The sequence below is a fragment of the Myxocyprinus asiaticus genome, chromosome 9 (assembly GCF_019703515.2).
Source record: "Myxocyprinus asiaticus isolate MX2 ecotype Aquarium Trade chromosome 9, UBuf_Myxa_2, whole genome shotgun sequence".
Lineage (NCBI taxonomy): Eukaryota > Metazoa > Chordata > Actinopteri > Cypriniformes > Catostomidae > Myxocyprinus > Myxocyprinus asiaticus.
In genome coordinates this window covers 6,373,823-6,393,232 of record NC_059352.1, presented here as the reverse complement: position 1 = coordinate 6,393,232, position 19,410 = coordinate 6,373,823, and the positions used below count along the sequence as shown (strand labels likewise).

The window sequence follows — 19,410 nt, the reverse complement described above, 5'->3', positions numbered from 1 at the left end:
CCTGGGTTTAATTGTTTTATACAGTATCAACCCTTTCAAAAAAGTACAGTAACAGTATCATGGAACTATGATATATACAATGGTACTGAGTGATTACCACATCAATGTACCATGTTTTTTACATGGCAATCCAAGGTACATTGGAATTTAATATGGTACTATCATGGTAGATCTAAATAAACACATGTTATTGCCATGGTACATGTCCAAAACACAATGGTATTTCCATGGTACATTTCTAAAACACCATGTTATTACAACGGCATATATCCAAAAAACAAAATGGTATTACCATGGTATGTTGCCAAAACACCATGGTATTGCCATAGTACATGTCCAAAAACATGGTATATGTATAAATAAAATAAAAAACATAGTATTATCATGGTACATGCAAAAAACAAAACAAAAAACAAAACACTATGGTATTGCCATGGTCCATGTCCAAAACACCATGGTATTTCCATTGTACACTACTAAAACACCATGTTATTACAATGGTATATATCCAAAAAACATAGTATTACCATTGTACATGGCCAAATCACCATAGTATTGCTATAGTGCACGCCTAAAACACCATGGTATTACCACGGTGCATGGCAAAACACCCACGGTATTTCCATGGTACATTACTAAAACAACATGTTATTACAATGGCATATATCCAAAAAACATAGTATTACCATGGTATGTGAAAAAAACACCATGGTATTGCCGTAATACGTCCAAAAAAACAAAACAAAAACATGGTAGATGTACAAACAATAATGGTATAACCTTGGTATTTGGCCAAAACACTATGGTTTTGCCATTGTACGAAGCCAAAACACCAAGGCATTGCCATAGTACATGTCCAAAAACATGGTACATGTCTAAAAAACATGGTATTACCATTGTACATGGCCAAAACACCAAGGTATTGCCATAGTACATGTCCAAAAACATGGTACATGTCTAAAAAACATGGTAGATGTCCAAAAAACATGGTATTACCATTGTACAAAGACAAAACACCAAGGAATTGCCATAGTACATGTCCAAAAACATGGTACATGTCTAAAAAACATGGTATTACCATTGTACATGGCCAAAACACCAAGGAATTGCCATTGTACGTGTCCAAAACATGGTCTATGTCCAAAAAACATGGTATTACCATGGTACGTGGCCAAAACACAGTAGTATTGCCATAGTACATATCCAAAAACATGGCACTACTATTTTACGTGGCCAAAAACAAGGTTCAAGTCCAAATAAGCTTGCTATGACCATGGTTTGTGGCCAAAACACAGTAGTATTGCCATGGTACATGTTCAAAAACTATGGTAGCACTATGGTACTTTTTGGAACTTACATTTTAGTGTCCTTAATTGTTCAATAAGATGTTAATGACAATATCCAGCAGCTGTCTGTCAGAGCGTTTCGGCTTGACTACAACAGTGCCCTATTTTAAACTAGCAGGACAGTAATGTGTTGAGACCACTGTTAGACCTTCATACACAGCATGCACTTATGGAGCATTTGTCACCGTGGCTGGGACAAAAACAGATCAATAGTATTGCGTGAACGAGCCGAGGCACGGTAAGACTTTACCCAACGACAGCTCCAGACCCCGGAGTCTTGCGTTTTCACAGCTCCGATCAGCTCGTATTATGTTTCCAGGCAGAAAACGCAGGGTGGACGTCTGCGGGTCACAGGCGCGCGCTGCAGCAGTGACGTGTCGCAGATGACCGGCTAATGGAAGTGTCAACAAACACGACGTCACGATAAAACTCAACCGTGATTGGCTCACAAATCCACTGTGCCAGGAGAGGTGTGGCCGGTTGCTATGCAGGTTTGCAGTCGACGTCAGTCATATAAGCGATTTGGACAACAACAATAAATGTTCTAAGCAAAATATAAGTTTTTAAATAATTGTATTTTTTTGTATTTATTTTTATGCTAATAAGTGGAATTAGCCAGTACACTAAGTATTTGTGAATTTTACAAAGACATTTATTACCAAAGACATTTGAATATCTTTTTAAAGATTTATTATTCATTAGTTATTTATTCTTCATTTATACATGTATTTCCTTTGTATTCTCACCTAACCTTTATTGTTGTTGTTTATTTACTTAATCTTAAATTGATTCACTATCTATCTATCTGTGTCTGTCTGTCTATTGATCGATCTGTCTGTCTATCGGTCTGTCTGTCTGTTGATTGGTCTGTCTGTCTATTGATCTATCTGTCTGTCTATCTATTTGTCTGTCTGTTGATCGGTCAGTCTGTCTATCTATCTGTCTGTTTGACGATCGATCAATCGGTCTGTCTGTCGATCGATTGGTCTGTCTGTCGATTGGTCTGTCGGTTGATCGATCTTTCTATATATCTATCTATCTACCTGTCATCAGCCAGTCTATATATCTGTCTATCTGTCGATCGGTCTGTTTGGTGGCCGATTGATCTTTCTATCGATCTGTCGTCAGTCAGTCTATCTGTCTATCGATCTATCTGTCTGTCTGTCTGTCAATCGATCTGTCTGTCTGTTTGACGATTGATCAATCGGTCTGTCTGTCGATCGATTGGTCTGTCTGTCTGTCTGTCGATCGGTCTGTTTGTCGGTCGATCGATCTTTCTATCTATCTGTCTGTCGTCAGTCAGTCTATCTGTCTGTCTGTCTGTCGATCGATCTGTTTGTCCATCGGTCTGTTTGTTGGCCGATTGATCTTTCTAGCGATCTGTCGTCAGTCAGTCTATCTGTTTGATGATCGATCAATCGGTCTGTCCGTCGATCGATTGGTCTGTGTGTCTGTCGATCGGTCTGTTTGTCGGTCGATCGATCTTTCTATCTATCTATCTATCTGTCGTCAGTCAGTCTATCTTTCTGTCTATCTATCTGTCTGCTGATCGATCTGTTTGTCGATCGGTCTGTTTGTTGGCCGACTGATCTATCTATCTATCTGTCATCAGTCGGTCTATCTGTCTATCGATCTATCTGTCTGTCGATTGGTCTTTCTGTCTGTCTATCTATCTGTCTATCAATCTATCTGTCTGTTTGTCTATCTATCTATCTGTCTGCCTGCCTATCAATCTGTCTGTCTGTCTATCTGTCGATCGATTGGTCTGTCTGTCTATCTATCTGTGGGTCGATCGATCAATCGGTCTGTCTGTCGATATATCTATCTGTCTGTCTATCGATCTATCTGTCTGTCTGTCGATCGGTCTATCTGTCTGTCTGTTGATCGGTCTGTCTATCTATCTTTAAAAGGTGTGTACAGTAATGTTATTTACTTAAACGCTGTCTTTACCATATGCAAAAATCATATATATATATATTAAAATACATTCTTCAAAAAATAAGGATCTGAGAACTTAATAGCTGAGAATCAAAACAAAACGCAGCATTGTTTCACGCAGGTTTCACGTGACCAGCATCGAATGACGTAGCACGTATGATAACGCGTTGACATCAGCACGCATAGGAAGTGAAGTGAACACGTGGGACACGGGTATCCACGCTCCTCGAGAGATTGGAAATCGGTAAATATAAGATTATATTATATTTAATTACAATAACAGTATAGAAAACCGTTAGATTTAGACTTCAATATGATTTTTTGATGTAAATTGCCATTTTAAGCCACAGAATTGTTAGCAAATAATGCCCGGAGTACTTGTTAACTTCATGTAGCCGGCTGCTAACGACATTGCTGTCTAATTGAAAGTTATTTATAACGCGTTTAACATTAATGTTGGTTTATATGTTATATAAAACAATGTAAAATGTTCCTCCGAACTTATCACAACCCAGCAGTAGATATTATTGAAGCTTTAACCCGCCTGTTGTATGACAAAGTAGGTACGTTTGAGATATGTGAAAATAATCCCCAGTAATAATGTTTCTGTTTTGGGTCAGTTTGGCTCTTAGCAAAAACACATTGCAGAGAAATACAATGAAACGTATACAAATAAACAGCTGGCTGGAGTGTAGTATTCTATAGTGTATATACAGCAGTACGTGAATTTCATGTTTTATATCTGGAAACCCCCAAACATAAGTAGACCTGATACTTGTTATGGAGGACATTTGAAGAAAGTTATCAAGATGGCATTTTGTTTATAATCAGACGTTTGGAGTTTGAAGTTTTATGGATCTCAATATGAATTTTGTTTCCCAACAGTTTTGGAAAGTTCATTAGTAGAAAAATGGCAGTCCGTGCATCATTCGAAAAGAATAATGAAATTGGCTGCTTTGCCAAGCTCACCAACACATACTGCCTGGTTGCAATTGGCGGGTCAGAAAACTTTTACAGGTAAGTCTGAAATTAAATGAATATATACTTGCTTAACTTCTGAATTATTGTCATCTCTTGAAGTGATAGTTCACCCAAAAAGAAAATTCTCTCATCATTTACTCACCCTCATGCCATCCGAGATGTGTGTGACTTTCTTTCTTCTGCAGAACACAAACGATGATTTTTAGAAGAATATCTCAGCTCTGTAGGTCCATACAATGCAAGTGAATGGTGACCCAAACTTTGAAGATTCAAAAAGCATATAAAGGCAGAATAACAGTAATCCATACAACTCCAGTGGTTAAATCCATGTCTTCAGAAGCGATATGATAGGTGTGGGTGAGAAACTGATCAATATTTAAATCCTTTTTTACAATAAATCTCCACTTTCACTTCCACATTTTTCTTTTGTTTTTGGTGATTCGCATTCTTCGTGCATACCGCCACCTACTGGGAAAGGAGGAGAATGTTTAGTAAAAAAAAAAAAAAAGACTTATTTGTTTGGAATATTTGTTTCTCACCTACACGTATCATATCGCCTCTGAAGATATTATTGATTTAAACTATGGAGTCGTATGGGTTATTTTCATGCTGCCTTTAATGTGCTTTTTGGAGCTTCAAAGTTTTGGTCACCATTCATTTGCATTGTATGGACCTACAGAGCTGAGATATTCTTCTAAAAATCTTTTTTTTTGTGTTCAGCAGAAGAAAGTAAGTCACATCTGGGATGGCATGAGGGTGAGTAAATGACAAGAGAATTTTCATTTTAGGGTGAACTATCCATTTAAACTCATCACTTCTCTGATGGAGACCTTCTAATAATCCTAATTTTAGTATTTTGCTTGAGTTCAAACTGAAATAAATAACCTATGCTATGATTTTAATTTTTCAGTGTCTTTGAAGGTGAACTTTCAGAAACAGTACCGGTTGTTCACGCCTCCATAGCAGGATGTCGAATTATTGGCAGAATGTGTGTGGGTACGACAATATCTAACTCACTTTGAGATACACTAGTGTTGACTGCAAGAACGCTTTCCTTTGAAAGATATATTGTTAATGTCTTGCGGGGTCAGATTAGGTCTCGTTACTTTATTTAGTGAAACGCTCTTGTACATAATGCTTAATAGATGTTTCATATGTATGCAGGCTGTCTAGGGACACTAACGCTTAATGACGTCTTTATTTCGCAGGAAATCGTCATGGTCTCATGGTGCCCAATAACACAACAGATCAAGAGTTACAGCACATCAGGAACTGCCTGCCAGAGTCAGTGCGCATTCAGAGGGTTGAAGAGCGACTTTCTGCACTGGGGAACGTCATTGCTTGTAATGACTATGTTGCTTTAGTCCATCCTGATCTTGACAGAGTAAGAAAACCCCTCATGGAATACTATGTTAAATCTAACCTCTTCTAAATGTATTTCTCTTTCATGAAAAGTTCATATGGTGGGCTTTGCCATTTTATCAGCCTATTTCAAGTTTGGATTTGTTATGCTGCAAATCAGTGTTTTCTTTACTCATTTTAGTGAATTATTGTTATACAGGAAACTGAAGAAATCTTAGCAGACACTCTAAAGGTGGAAGTGTTCCGGCAGACGATTGCAGAGCAGGTGCTTGTGGGTAGTTACTGTGCCTTCAGTAACCAGGGAGGTCTTGTTCACCCCAAAACATCTATAGAAGATCAAGATGAACTTTCATCACTCCTGCAAGTGCCTTTAGTGGTGAGTGACTTTTGTTTCAAGTCAGTTTAAAAGTACTTCTGTAATGTAAAGTAGTTTTAAGAAATGCATATTGTTTTTTCTGAAACAGACTATTTAGTGAGAAACAAATATTAGTTTCCCATTGAGAATAGATTGGAGCTAAAAAATAACAATAAAAGTGCATGTTATAAACCAGAATGGAGTCAAGTAGTTGAAGGGGTGATATTACATTTTGATACATGGACAAACATTTTTTTCCTTTGGAATAATGTGCACTGATGAATCATTTACAACATGTCCGGGGACATGCATTAAGTAAATATGGTCATTTTTGATTTCATGTTTAATTAAAAGTATTATAAGAGGACCAGGAGGGAATTTTGGGATCCATCCCTTATGAAAATGAATGATGATTTTACTTCAGTAACTATAGTTGAACTATGGTATTTGTAGTAAAACCATATGTAACAAGGTAAGTTGAAATGGGAAAGGAGGCGGCGGGAACCGGACGAACCATCAAAATAATGTTTAATGAAAACTTAAAAAGACACAAACATAAACACACATGGCAGCTACGTGTGGCTCTCTCTCGAACTGCCGCATCCGGCTCGGCCCAGCCACGCCCTCTTCCTTGTCACACCATAGTAAGCACAAACTTTACAATGGTTTTACCACAGTAACTGTACATGTTTGCTTGACAAAGCAGACATACTGTTATAGTAATATATATGCAGTAGAAAATGTTCTATAACATGCTATATGCGGCCATATGTGTCGGTTACATTTTATGATTACACTTATACTGTTGCAAAGATGAGTGTATAAAAGTGTTAATGTGCAGAATAAAGACAAAAGAATGATGATAGAAGTATATCTTATTTTGGGCAGATGTGTGAATGGCTTTCGCTGCAGACAGCACGTGTGTGAAACAGCATATCAAACTACAAAGTGAATGGGCACTTAAGAGTATTTGAGAAGATTTTATTCCTTTTGTAGACTTGTTAAATAAAATAAAAAAATTGCATATATTCTTAGGAAATGTCTTTAAACGAACGATCGTACAAATGTACTGGTAAATTTGCACCAGCTCGCCAATAACTCTGCACACCAGTGTGTTCATGTTTACTGATTTTGACTGACTCAACAACGTAAACAAAATTAGCTGTCGGCTTCAAAATAGGTGGAGCTCCAGGTCACACCTACCGATGACATGGACCAGTGGCAGTAAAAATGTGTTTAGCTGCCAGTAAGAATTTTTCCTAAAAGTTCACCAGAGATTATTTAGCAGCGACGGGCCACTTCTATTAAAATTAATGGGAGAAATTGGAATGTCCAACCGAGGAAGGCAGGAGGAAGTCCCACCTTACAGTTAAAAGAGCCAATCACCTTTTAGAAACAGACATCACCTGTCCATCAACCTTAGAACGCGAGGGGGCCTGGGTAGCTCAGCAAGTATTGATGCTGACTACCACCCCTGGAGTCGCGATTTCGAATCCAGGGTGTGCTGAGTGACTCCAGCCAGGTCTCCTAAGCAACCAAATTGGCCCGGTTGCTAGGGAGGGTAGTCACATGGGGTAACCTCCTCGTGGTTGTGATTAAGTGGTTCTCGCTCTCAATGGGGCACATGGTAAGTTGTGCGTGGATCGTGGAGAGTATCATGAGCCTCCACATGCTGTGAGTCTCTGTGATGTCATGCACAGCGAGCCATGTGATAAGATGCGCGGATTGACGGTCTCAGAAGCAGAGGCAACTGAGACTTGTCCTCCGCCACCCGGATTGAGGTAACCGCTCCAACACGAGGACCTACTAAGTAGTGGGAATTGGGCATTAAATAAAAATTGGGGGATAAAATAAAATTGAATGGGACAAGAAGCTCTGAGTGCCCAATGGTCAACGGATGTAGAAAGTCCCACCTTACAGGTAAAAGAGCCAATGACCTTTTAGATACAGACATCACCGGTCAATCAACTCTAGAACGTGCATGCGCATTAGCTGTATTATTCAAAATTGAATTTTTTAGCTTAATAGGAGGTTCACAATTTATGATTCCAGTATTGTCAGATTTTATTGATGATTTGAAATATGTTCTTTGATAGTAATCTTGACCAACTGTTTTTTAGATTTTGGTCTTTTTCCATTCAAGTAAATAAGAGCTGCACTGGCATGACTGGAAATAGCCTCCCGAGAGCATTCCAAAGATGGAACGACAGTGGACTGTCTTGCTAGAAAGACTTTGAGTTTGCCCAGGCGAGCTGTTACGAACCACCAAAATGAAAGTAAAAACACCTTTTTGGCCAGGTTTTGTTCTAAATGACATCACACCTATTTATTCTTCGATTTCGTATGAAGTATATAGCCTTTAGTGTGCTATTTCTTTAACTAACTGCTCAAAACTTGCGGTTTTCCTGAACCAGGCGATCAAAAATACCCCAAAATCCCATAGGGTCAACGAAGTGCTCATTAATTCAAACTCCAACAGTCAAAATTTTTTATATAAACAAACCCACACACAAGGCATTTATTATGCTCTGTCCTTTCCTTCATTTCTTGCCTTCTTCCTTTCTTTTTAGTTTAGTAATCTAAATTTCTAATTTCACTATAGTATCACCATGGTTAATTTGTAGTACATGTACCATGATTTTTAAAACCATGGATTTTAACACAGAAATGGTTACTTCAATCATGGTTTCTATAGTGAAACCATGGTTAATTTTAATAAGGGCATGCTTTTTTGGAGGAATCTATGGTTTTAAAAACCATACTTGTACCACAAAAAAACTGTAGTAAAACTGTAATTTTAGTAAAGGATTGATAAAAGCATTGCAATGAATTGCAAAACCTATAATCTAAGTATTTCAGTTACTAAATTTCTGGCCTCTCCTCTAAGGAGCTCTGTAGGATTGAAAAGTTTTGATTTTAAAAGTAAACAAAAATAATACTAAAAATACAACGTTCTCTTTTTATCTTACAATCCTTCTAAATGTATTTGTATCGCAGAATGCTGCTGCTTCCCTAAAATGGCTTAAAAAATCTAATTCATTCCGAGATGTTGAAACCCAATGCTTACCACTTAAATACAGTATTTGCGACAGTTGTTACTACTGTCCATAAAACACATTTACATTTCTTTCATGACAGTGGTGGCTAATACAAAATTACCAAAGATTTACTCTTAGAATAATATGGTAAATTTGTGATGGGACTCTGTACTGCTGTGAATTGAAACTGTCATAATTTGTGTTGTTCCTTCTCAAGGCTGGAACTGTGAATCGCGGTAGTGAGGTGATCGCTGCAGGAATGGTGGTGAACGACTGGTGTGCATTCTGTGGACTGGACACCACGAGCACTGAGCTGTCCGTCATCGAGAGCGTCTTCAGATTAAGTGAGACGCAGCCCAGTGCCATAGCAACTACTATGAGAGATTCGCTCATTGACAGGTAAACACGGTGTTTCCAAATATGATATAATAGCTTTACAGGGATGAATTAATCTCAGACTAAAGCCATGTCTGCTGAGCATTGGTTCAAGGCAGGTTATTAACATTATGTACTCTCTTTTCCAGCCTCACATAAAACTCAAATGGTTCTGAATGGTTTGGAGATTTGCAGGGAAAGACCTGCAGAGGACCTTCAAGTCGAAATCCAATGGTTTGAAGCCTGAATATGTCTCTTTAAAGAGAAAATGCACTCTACTTCATACCATAAGGAAACGTTGTCATTGTAATATTCATGTATGAAGTGGTTTGTCTTTTTGTGAAACTGTTCAGAAGAAAGCTTCAGTGTGTCAAATGATGCCTGATTTTAACCAAATCATCAATTACTTCACAGACATGGAAATGTACATTATTTGTATTGTTTCCTTGTGCATTACTGTGCATGGAGTAACACTGACATTGCTTTTTTAAATAAAAAATCAGATCATTTAACTTCAGCAGAAAGATCTTTTTATTCTTGATTTATGTTGTATGTAACTATGGCTATACAACCTTAATTATGAAGAGCTGTGAATATATGGCAGTACATTCAGAAATGTGACGGTATGAATATTGCATAGCGCAGTAGAACATGGTGGTTTTGATTCTTTGGTGTTTAAACAGTGTATAAATCTCAACACACCAGTTAAACAGGGTTTCCACCCTTTTTGACCAAAAAATTTCCTTGAGTTTTCCATAATCTTTCCAGTGATAACTTAATTTGAGATTTTTTAAAACTCATTCAAATTCAATCATTGTTAATGAATCATTCAGACCAAGTTATGAATCAGTTTGGCTGATGCACTGAAAAAAAGAACAATTTGTGCACAAATCAGTATGGCATAAGTTTTGCTAGTTTTAAGAGTAATATCTAGCCGAATAAATATTTTAGGTATTTTCAAAATAGAATGTTTTGTATTCACTTTATTTCATTAAATCCAGTGACCATTTCAGGCCTGGAAAACACATTTATTTCATTAATATTTCCAGGTTTTCCATGGCCGTGGGAACCCTGTTAAAAGCATTTTGTAATGTGTAAAAAAAAAAACATGCACACAAAGTGAAATGACAAAATTAATGTTACAAAAGGAATGCAGCACAGTACAATCTCTCCACTTAGAACTCGAAGAAACAAAACAGAAAAAAAATTACAAACAAAAAACACTAAGGCATATTTTTAAAGGCATTTTGTGTGTGGTTTAGATCTGTGTAGTACAGAGCAACTCTTGGCAACACAAAATAAGACTAAACCCTAAATAAAATGCATTAAAAAAAAAAGCTGTCAAATAGCTTGAAAGTGTTTCTACTCAGTATTACTATTTTAAGGCCTAAAATGTAACATGCCAGCTGGCTTCAATATCATAGTTTCAGATCAACAACTAAAAAAGGTGAATATGTTTGGCATCACATTGGGCTACAGAAGCTACACAAGTTTGATATGTGTGTAGACAGCAGCTGTTTTGCACAAATATGACTATGCAAGGTGACAACATATACAATTGTTGTTGGTGATACACAGACTTTCTAAGTTTAAATAAAACATCTTTGCACAATTCTTTGCAAAAACGAGTGGTTCATTTTACCATGTTGTCCCTTTTGGTGTCAACTTGTCCATGAATCCCTATCACTCACTTACAACTTAAACAAAATTTCCCTCACTATTATAAAAAAAAAAAAAAAGTCATTATTTCATTTTACACGTGAAACTCACTCTACAACATACTTTTCCATATTAAACAAATGTAAATTGATGAAAACCTTTCCACACACCTGCATAATATTTTTTCTCTGTAAATACGTCAGAGATCAACATTCAATGCTCTGATACTGATTTATACAGATATTACCACTTCAGTATATATATAAATTTTGATATAATACTGTTCAATGTAAATACTCTTGACGTGTCATTATCGCAACAATATGATCATTCAAAAACCATCTGTTCTTAAAGATGTATGTAAAGAAATACATGATTGTATGATTTGAGGAAAAAAAGCATTGGCAGCAATACATGGCAGCGATGTTGACCTGTTGAACTTCAGGAAGAGGTTTAGGGTTGGATGCCAAGTGTTCAGTTGTTCTCTTCTTTAAGGTCAAACCTGACAGAGAAAGTAAATAAGTATTTAAGGAAGTTGAACACAAATGGGTTATTGACATGACCCCCCATTTTTATATACACAAAAACTGCAATTCACACATACAATTACTTGAATAAACCTCTGTTATGATGAACAAGTTTTCAATTTCTCAAAGTCATTTTGATATTGTTTTCTGGGGGTTAAGGTACAATATGGCTTCAAAATGTGGTGTAATCGTCTGGAAAAATTATTTAAAAAAGTTTAATAAAAAGCTGAAATTCTTGAAAGAATAAATGTTGGCATAAGTAGTTTGGAATAATCTTTTATTATTTCTTAAAATAAAAAAAGTAAAGAAAAAGCAGTGAAACAGTTGTTTAAAATGTTAATTTTTTAAAAACTGTTGTCCACCAAATATATATATATATATATTTACAAATATCAGATATTTTGACACTTTTATTAGAAAAGGCTCAATTTTGTTCAGGTCAAATGAAGTAACCCAAAGAAAACTTCTTGATATTTGTGACTTAAAATTCATGATATTTCAATAAATAAATAAAATACTTAAATATACAGTATATAAAGTTTTTACCTTGAACAACATGTTTTAAAACCTCTTTGAATTTAAAAATTAAGTTGTGTACACTAGATTTCTCATTTTAATCATCTTGCACAACCAGATATCAGAATGAATCAAACATCAACATATATGATTTATTCTATGTAAAATTGCTGCTTTCAGAAAATATTGGTATGTTTGTATATTGTATTACAGATCTTACCATTCTGTGACTCCAGAGAGTAAGTCAACATGCCCAAGGTCTATTTGCACCTACAAGTATACATAAATAAACCAACATTAATATTACATTAAACACAGAAATAAGATATGTCCAGGTCACATTTTACCCCAAAATAATAAAATAAAATATAAGAAATAATATAATTAGAAAAATGTTTGTTTTTTGCATTGTGGCAATTATTCTCAATGGCGATTCTCATGACATAACTGTAATCACTTTTTTAAATTGTTTTACAGTAAGAAATACTGTAAGATTTTTCTCAATAAAAATCAGCATAAATTAAAGACATTGAAACAAATACTACCATGATGTATATAATCTATACTTGACAATTCAAATATTATATCATGCTGTTTTTTTGCATTACAGCAATCAGAATGAGACTTTTTTGCATTACAGTAATGAGAATTTGTGGGGTGGGGGTGCTCAACTGTCATTAAAACTAAAAATGCAGAAAATCCTAATGGTCCTACAAGCTGGTTTTTGTATAAGCAAATAAAATTCCTATTAAAAACCAAATGGATTTGTTTTGATTTTGGGGTGAAATATAACCTGGTTTCTACCAAATACAAAGATTTCTAGGGTCACTCATTTTAACATATAACAATAACGTGAATTTTGTTTAGTGCTATAGAGTTACAGGATATTTTAGTACAGCTGAACTGACCTGGCCAATCACGTCTTTGTCTCGATGCATGAAGGACGACGATGCGTTTTTCACACACACACTGAGCTCTCGTCTCTGCGCCTCCTCCACACTCATATCAAACTCAAACCTACACAAGAACATTACAGTATGACACATGCACACTGAGCCAAGAGCTGTAAAATACTTCACACCCGAGATAGAATATGCAAAAAACAATGGATCTGAGGACATACAATCAAAACACAAAATAAATATGACATTTAAATGATAGAAAATATATCTGAACTACAAATATATAAATGGACAAAAAATACTGCGGCAGTACTCTGTTACACTGATGGTATCAGATGGTAACTGCGATATATACTATGGTACAGATTACAGAATGATTACTATATTCATTTACAAAGGTATTTATTTACATGATACTTTAATTTAAGGTACTTCAAAGAATTCCATTGTGTGTCCAAACAAACATGATATTACAATGATTGGCCTTTGTTGTTTGTGCAGTACAGATTACAGTTCTATTCAACCCTGTTCTAACTTTAAACACACACGTCTTCACACCTTTCATTGTACTCTGGGTTCAGGTTTTTCTTCTTCACACTCGTCTTTCGTTTCGTGACCTTGCTTTTATCTGGCTGCAGAATAAGTGAGATGTAGGTGTCCAAGCCGTCCTTAGATGATGTAACCAGATGCCTAAACACACAAAAACAGCATTCAACAGAGTCCTCACTTCACCTCAAACTGCAGATACTGGAAAAAACATGATCACTTGTCCAGACATTTAAGGAATATTCTAGGTTCAGTGCAACTTAAACTCAACTGTGGCATACTGTTGATTGTAAAAATTAAAGGGAAACAAATTTATAGTAATGCACTTACAATTAGAGGTCGACCGATTATTTTGCCGATATCAATAACTAAGGTGGTGATAAAGGCTGATAACCAATTAATCGGCCGATATTTATAGAATCTATTTATTGAATTGCATTTTCTTAGTCCTTCCTTACTATGATGGGCACATACATAGAGGCTAAAAGGCCAAAAATTAACAAAACCTCAGATGCAGTTAATTATGCAACCAAAATCCCAAAAATAACCGGAAAAATTAAGATCTGGTGCATAAAGCGGGACTTTTAACTATGAACAAGAAATACACTTATTTCAAAAAAATGTGCGTCACGTCATTGACATATATATATATATATATATATATATATATATATATATATATATATATATATATATATATATATATATATATATTAGTCAATGACATGATGTTAATTTTGTTGTCCATGTCTAATAAATTGTTCAAAAATACTTAAACGCGGGGCCTGGGTAGCTCAGCGAGTATTGATGCTGACTCCAGGGTGTGCTGAGTGACTCCAGCCAAGTCTCCTAAGCAACCAAACTGGCCCGGTTGCTAGGGAGGGTAGAGTCACATGGGGTAACCACCTCGTGATTAGTGGTTCTCGCTCTCAATGGGGCACATGGTAAGTCGTGCATGGATCGCGGAGAGTAACATGAGCCTCCACATGCTGTGAGTCTCTGCGGTGTCATGCACAACGGGCCACGTGATAAGATGCACGGATTGACAGTCTCAGAAGCGGAGGCAACTGAGACTTGTCCTCCGCCACCCGGATTGAGGTGAGTAACCGCGCCACCACGAGGACCTACTAAGTAGTGGGAATTGGGCATTCCAAATTGGGAGAAAAGGGGATAATAATAATAATAAAAAAAAAAAATACATAAATGCAATTCACACAAAACAATAACTTGAATACACCTCTCCTATGATGAACATGTTTTCAATAACTGAGTTCAAAGTCATTTTTATATTTTTTTCTGGGGCTTAAAAGTAAAAAATGTCATGTGGTGTAACCATACAGAAAAAAAAAAAAAAGTCTCATTTAAAGCTGAAATTCTTAAAAAAAATAAACATGTATGAGTATATAATCTATTAATAATCTATTATTATTATTTCTAAAAAAAAAAAAAGAAGCAGTGAAACCATTTTATTTTTAAATTTGATTAATATTTGAAAAACATTCATCCACCAAATCAAAGTCATGTGGTGTAACCAACATGTAGGGAGCAATTTTGTCGTCATGTGACAAAAATCATAAAACAGAGAAGACCTCTTTAGACCCTCAAGACTGAGTGTGAAGTTCTAAAAACAAATCAATATTTTTTCATATCATTAAATATCAATAGTTTGACATTTTTATGAAATTGCACATTTGGTTCAGTTCATTTGGTGTAACCATGAGAAAACTTCTTGATATTCTTGACTTAGAAATTCATGATATTTGTAAAAGAAATAAATAAAAAAAATAAATAAATAACAATAATCTTGAAACATGTTTAAAAACGTTTTTGATATTAATGATTAAGTTGCATAGACTCTCATGTATTAAATCTACAAGGAAACTATTTTAATACCTTTTACTTGATGGTTACACCACATGACATTTTTTAAGTCATTAAATAAATTGTTTTGCCGAAAATGCTGTAAAAATGTTTTTCATAAATGTGTAAAAACAACATGAACATAACAATTACATGTCTACGAACTTGACACGTGTTTATTTATATATATATATATATATATATAAAAATGGATGTATACTGTAAATATTTCACCAGAATAGGTTTTTTATGAATTTGGCGTGTAAATAAGGTGGCTCTGAAAAACAAAGATTTTGTTTTGTTCCCAATCATGTCAACTGTATCTGAGGAAAAATGTTGTGTTGATACGACAAAGCAATCAAAAGTTATAACATTACAAATATGATTTTTTTTTTTTTCACGGGCCCATCTGAGCTTTAAAGGTTAAACAGATTTAAAGCAGAAATGTGCTTAGTTACATCACATCCCCTCTGTGTCCTCAAGAGAGTTTGGATTTATTGGATGTATAGATATATTTGATTGGATATAAATGTAACTTTGTACAGATAGGGCTGGTGAGTGATACTATTACAACACTCATGCTAACACTTGTAATGTTTAAACGTTAGACTTGTACTACAGCACAAGCAGTATTGACTACTTTTATGCTACTTTTATGTTGCTTTTTCATCATGTTTAGAGCTTCTTTGCTATGTCCCACTATCAGCTTTCACTGTATGGAAAAAATCTGAGTGAATTTGGAAAAGACATGAGGATGAATAAATCAATTTTAATTCTGGGTGAAGCAACCCCTTATGTTGTATTAAATCCAGAATATTACTTTAAAATAATACCAAGACTAAACACAGGACAGTACAATGAGTAAGCAGACCTGCATGCATGAATGACCACAATGAGCTTTTTCTGGAAGGAGATGGAAATCTTGATTTGTCCAGTGGTGGCTGTCTGTTTATTACTCAACACTGGGCCTGAACCCATGGCTACTAAAGCTGCCATCTTGGAATCCAAAATCTGGATAAAACAGATATCATGTCGGTCATAACGGTAAAATATGAAGCATTTTAACTTTTCTCACAGTATACTATTGTTTCTCAAACACCTTTGAGATTCTTAACTTCTTTACTGTTTAAAGGAATTTTTTGTACAAGTTTGTTCTAGAAAAAAAGTCTCAAAATCACTTCAGTTCGAACCTTCAGTTGTGCCCTGAGTAGAATCTGACTCTGTGGGAGAGCTCCATCCAGATTGAGCCATTGGTCCATCAGCAGCTCTGATTTTGAAAGCAGCTCTCTGATTGGTAGAACCAAAGAGCCCATCGGTTGGTCCCAGGCACTGGAGAGCTGTTGGGAGGAAACAACATATACGTATAACCCTGATAAAATTACACCAGGACCTGCACTGTGTGTACAATAATAAGCTGTATCATATTTAGTAGTGTTTTTAATTACTATTGCGCATACTTGGGGTTAGAGATTTTAATAAACCACTAAACTAAGTTTTAAACTTGTTGAATGACAATTTACCTGCAAATATTTGTTGCAAAATAGTATTTGTTATATTTTTGACAGAACACAAGTCCTTACCTTAATGACAAGTATTTCCTTCTTAGGGTCATGAACCAGCATTTGAAATGTTTCATTCCACTGAGGAGATGTTGAACGATCACATACCTTTAAAGAGAGAAAGAATTACTCTTTGAACATACAGCTTATTTAAGTACTGCAGTATTGTTATTGTGTTGTAAAATGAGTCTCTCGCCTTGGTTTTATAAGACACTCCTCCAAGCACAAGTTCAGCTGCAGCTTTGGGTTCCTTTCCACTTTTCTTCAACTAGACACACAGAGAACAATTATTAATTCACACAGAGTTAACAACAGTGTTCCCCCGCCCAGTGACCAATGAATGAACATAACTTTTCCAGTTGTTTGTAATTACTCCATAAGAATCTTTAGTAACACTTTACATTAATGTTGTATTTGTTAACATTAGAAAATTAGTAAATGTTCATTTATCAAAACAATATTTCTCATTGTTTGTTCATGTTATTTCATAATGCAGTATAAAGTGTATAAATGTATTAGTATGTATATGTACAAATTAATATTAACAAAGATTTATAAATGCTGTAAAAGTATTTTCCAATGTTAGTTCATGTTAAATATTGCGTTAACTTATGTTAATGAATACAATACATACAAATTATTAGTATATGTAGAAATTAACATTTAGCAATATTTATAATTTTTTTCATTGTTTGTTAATGTTAACTACTGTGTTAATGGATACTAATGAGTACAATATATACAAATTATTAGTATATGTGGAAATTAACATTAACAAAGATTTATAAATGCTGTAAAAGTAATTTTTATTGATAGTTCATATAACTACTGTGTTAACTGATGTTAACGTTTACAAAATATTTAAAAAAAAATATTAGTATATCAAAATTAACAGTAACCAAGATTTATAAATACTGTAAAAGTATTTTTCATTGTTAGTTTGTTTACTGTGTTAACGAATTCTAATGAATACAAAATATAAAAAAATTTATTAATACTGTATACATAGAAATTACCATTAACCAATATTTATAAATGCTGTAAAAATATTTTTCATTGTTAGTTTATTGTAAATATTGTGAAAAATAGACGTTATCGAATACAATATTATTGTAAAGCGTTACAGAATTTAATAATTTTTATAGAGACTGCACTCACGAAGAGCAATTTTATTAAATATTTTTAAAAATATTCTTAAATTAAATATTTATGAGCAGTGAATAACTAAAAACATTTACAATAACTGTAGAAATCTCCATGACATTTTTTATTTAAAATACATTTTTTAATTTCCATGACTTTTCCATCAGTTTAAAATATTCTTCGATTTCTATTTTTTTTTTAATTTTCTCCCCATTTCGGAATGCCCAATTCCCAATGTGCTCTAAGTCCTCGTGGTGGCGTAGGACAAATCTCAGCTGCCTTCGCGTCTGAGACCGTCAATCTGTGCATCTTATCACGTGGCTTGTTGTGCGCATTACCGTGGAGACCCAGCGCATGTGGAGGCTTCACGCTATTCTCTGCGGCATCCACGCACCACTCACCATGTGCCCCACCGAGAGCGAGAACCACATTATAGCGACCACGAGGAGGTTACCCCAACGTGACTCTACCCACCCTAGCAACCGGGCCAACTGGTTGCTTAGGAAGCCTGACTGGAGTCACTCAGCACGCCCTGGATTCGAACTTGTGACTCCAGGTGTAGTAGTCAGCATCTTTACTTGCTGAGCTACCCAGGAGCCCAGGTTTTCCATGATTGTGGGAACACTTTATCAAAGAAATATATTTATGCAAATTACTAAAATTATTTGAGGGTATGACTCACGGGCAGGTCATGTGCTCTTTCTAACAGAAGAAACAACAGCCCTGCTGAAGGTATGGACTTGTTCTGGTAAGTCAGAGCATTTTGCATCTGCAGTACCTGATAGAAAAAAAACACTATTTTAGTAGCAAGTCGATAAAGTAACACAATAAAGAACAGCGGCATGCATACTGATTTAAAACTGACTTGTTCCAATTTATCCCGTTGTGTTACGACAGGCAGCCATTCCAGAACCAAATGGACTCGACCATGTTTAATATCTTTCAAGGTAAACCACTGCAAAAGTCAGTGGAGACAGGTTAACATGAGAAACAGCTCATATTTTTTGTGTTGTACTATCATGCATGGTACTATGTACTACAAACAAATAAAGTAGTTTTTAATGTAGTACTCACTTCATCATTGTATTGGGAGCTGATAATATGTCCAAGTTTGAGGGTGAACCTGGACGCATACAGGAATATATAGTAAAATACCTTTAATGTTGACTATAATGCTATATTACAGTCTATATAGAAATACATTACAGAAATGTTATATTTTTTTCTGTTAGGGTGAGTTTCATGAAAATTCTGGGTTATACTTCACCCCAAATAAAATAAATAAATAAATACTAATACATTT

General features: G+C 35.2%; 2 protein-coding genes across 5 annotated transcripts in view; one reads left to right on the top strand and one right to left on the bottom strand.

The window, feature by feature from the left end:
* The first annotated feature begins 3,399 nt into the window (after positions 1 to 3,399).
* Positions 3,400 to 9,919, top strand: LOC127446439 (eukaryotic translation initiation factor 6). The gene is made up of 7 exons (XM_051707343.1): positions 3,400 to 3,528; positions 4,170 to 4,301; positions 5,176 to 5,261; positions 5,474 to 5,649; positions 5,827 to 6,003; positions 9,238 to 9,419; positions 9,545 to 9,919. Exons 2-7 carry the CDS (start codon positions 4,195 to 4,197, stop codon positions 9,552 to 9,554), a joined length of 738 nt encoding a protein of 245 aa, XP_051563303.1. The 5' UTR covers positions 3,400 to 3,528; positions 4,170 to 4,194; the 3' UTR covers positions 9,555 to 9,919.
* The window catches only part of LOC127446426 (uncharacterized), an 84,987-nt gene continuing 75,485 nt past the window's right edge, over positions 9,909 to 19,410 (bottom strand). For all 4 annotated transcript variants that reach the window (XM_051707324.1, XM_051707326.1, XM_051707325.1 and 1 more), the window contains 11 exons: positions 19,182 to 19,230; positions 18,973 to 19,062; positions 18,790 to 18,885; positions 17,161 to 17,232; positions 16,986 to 17,072; positions 16,596 to 16,742; positions 16,277 to 16,416; positions 13,558 to 13,689; positions 13,006 to 13,114; positions 12,318 to 12,367; positions 9,909 to 11,556 (listed from right to left, as the gene is read on the bottom strand). In XM_051707324.1, coding sequence (XP_051563284.1) covers positions 11,529 to 11,556; positions 12,318 to 12,367; positions 13,006 to 13,114; positions 13,558 to 13,689; positions 16,277 to 16,416; positions 16,596 to 16,742; positions 16,986 to 17,072; positions 17,161 to 17,232; positions 18,790 to 18,885; positions 18,973 to 19,062; positions 19,182 to 19,230 — 1,000 coding nt within the window. In that variant the 3' untranslated portion in view covers positions 9,909 to 11,528. The remainder of the gene's footprint in view (positions 11,557 to 12,317; positions 12,368 to 13,005; positions 13,115 to 13,557; positions 13,690 to 16,276; positions 16,417 to 16,595; positions 16,743 to 16,985; positions 17,073 to 17,160; positions 17,233 to 18,789; positions 18,886 to 18,972; positions 19,063 to 19,181; positions 19,231 to 19,410) is intronic.

Bases quoted from the DNA above. Each gene is read 5' to 3' on its own strand.
- LOC127446439 (XM_051707343.1), top strand. From the start codon at position 4,195: ATGGCAGTCCGTGCATCATTCGAAAAGAATAATGAAATTGGCTGCTTT. The intron at 5,262-5,473 runs GTACGACAATAT...TTTATTTCGCAG, and splicing joins TATTGGCAGAATGTGTGTGG to GAAATCGTCATGGTCTCATG. The intron at 5,650-5,826 runs GTAAGAAAACCC...ATTGTTATACAG, and splicing joins TCCATCCTGATCTTGACAGA to GAAACTGAAGAAATCTTAGC.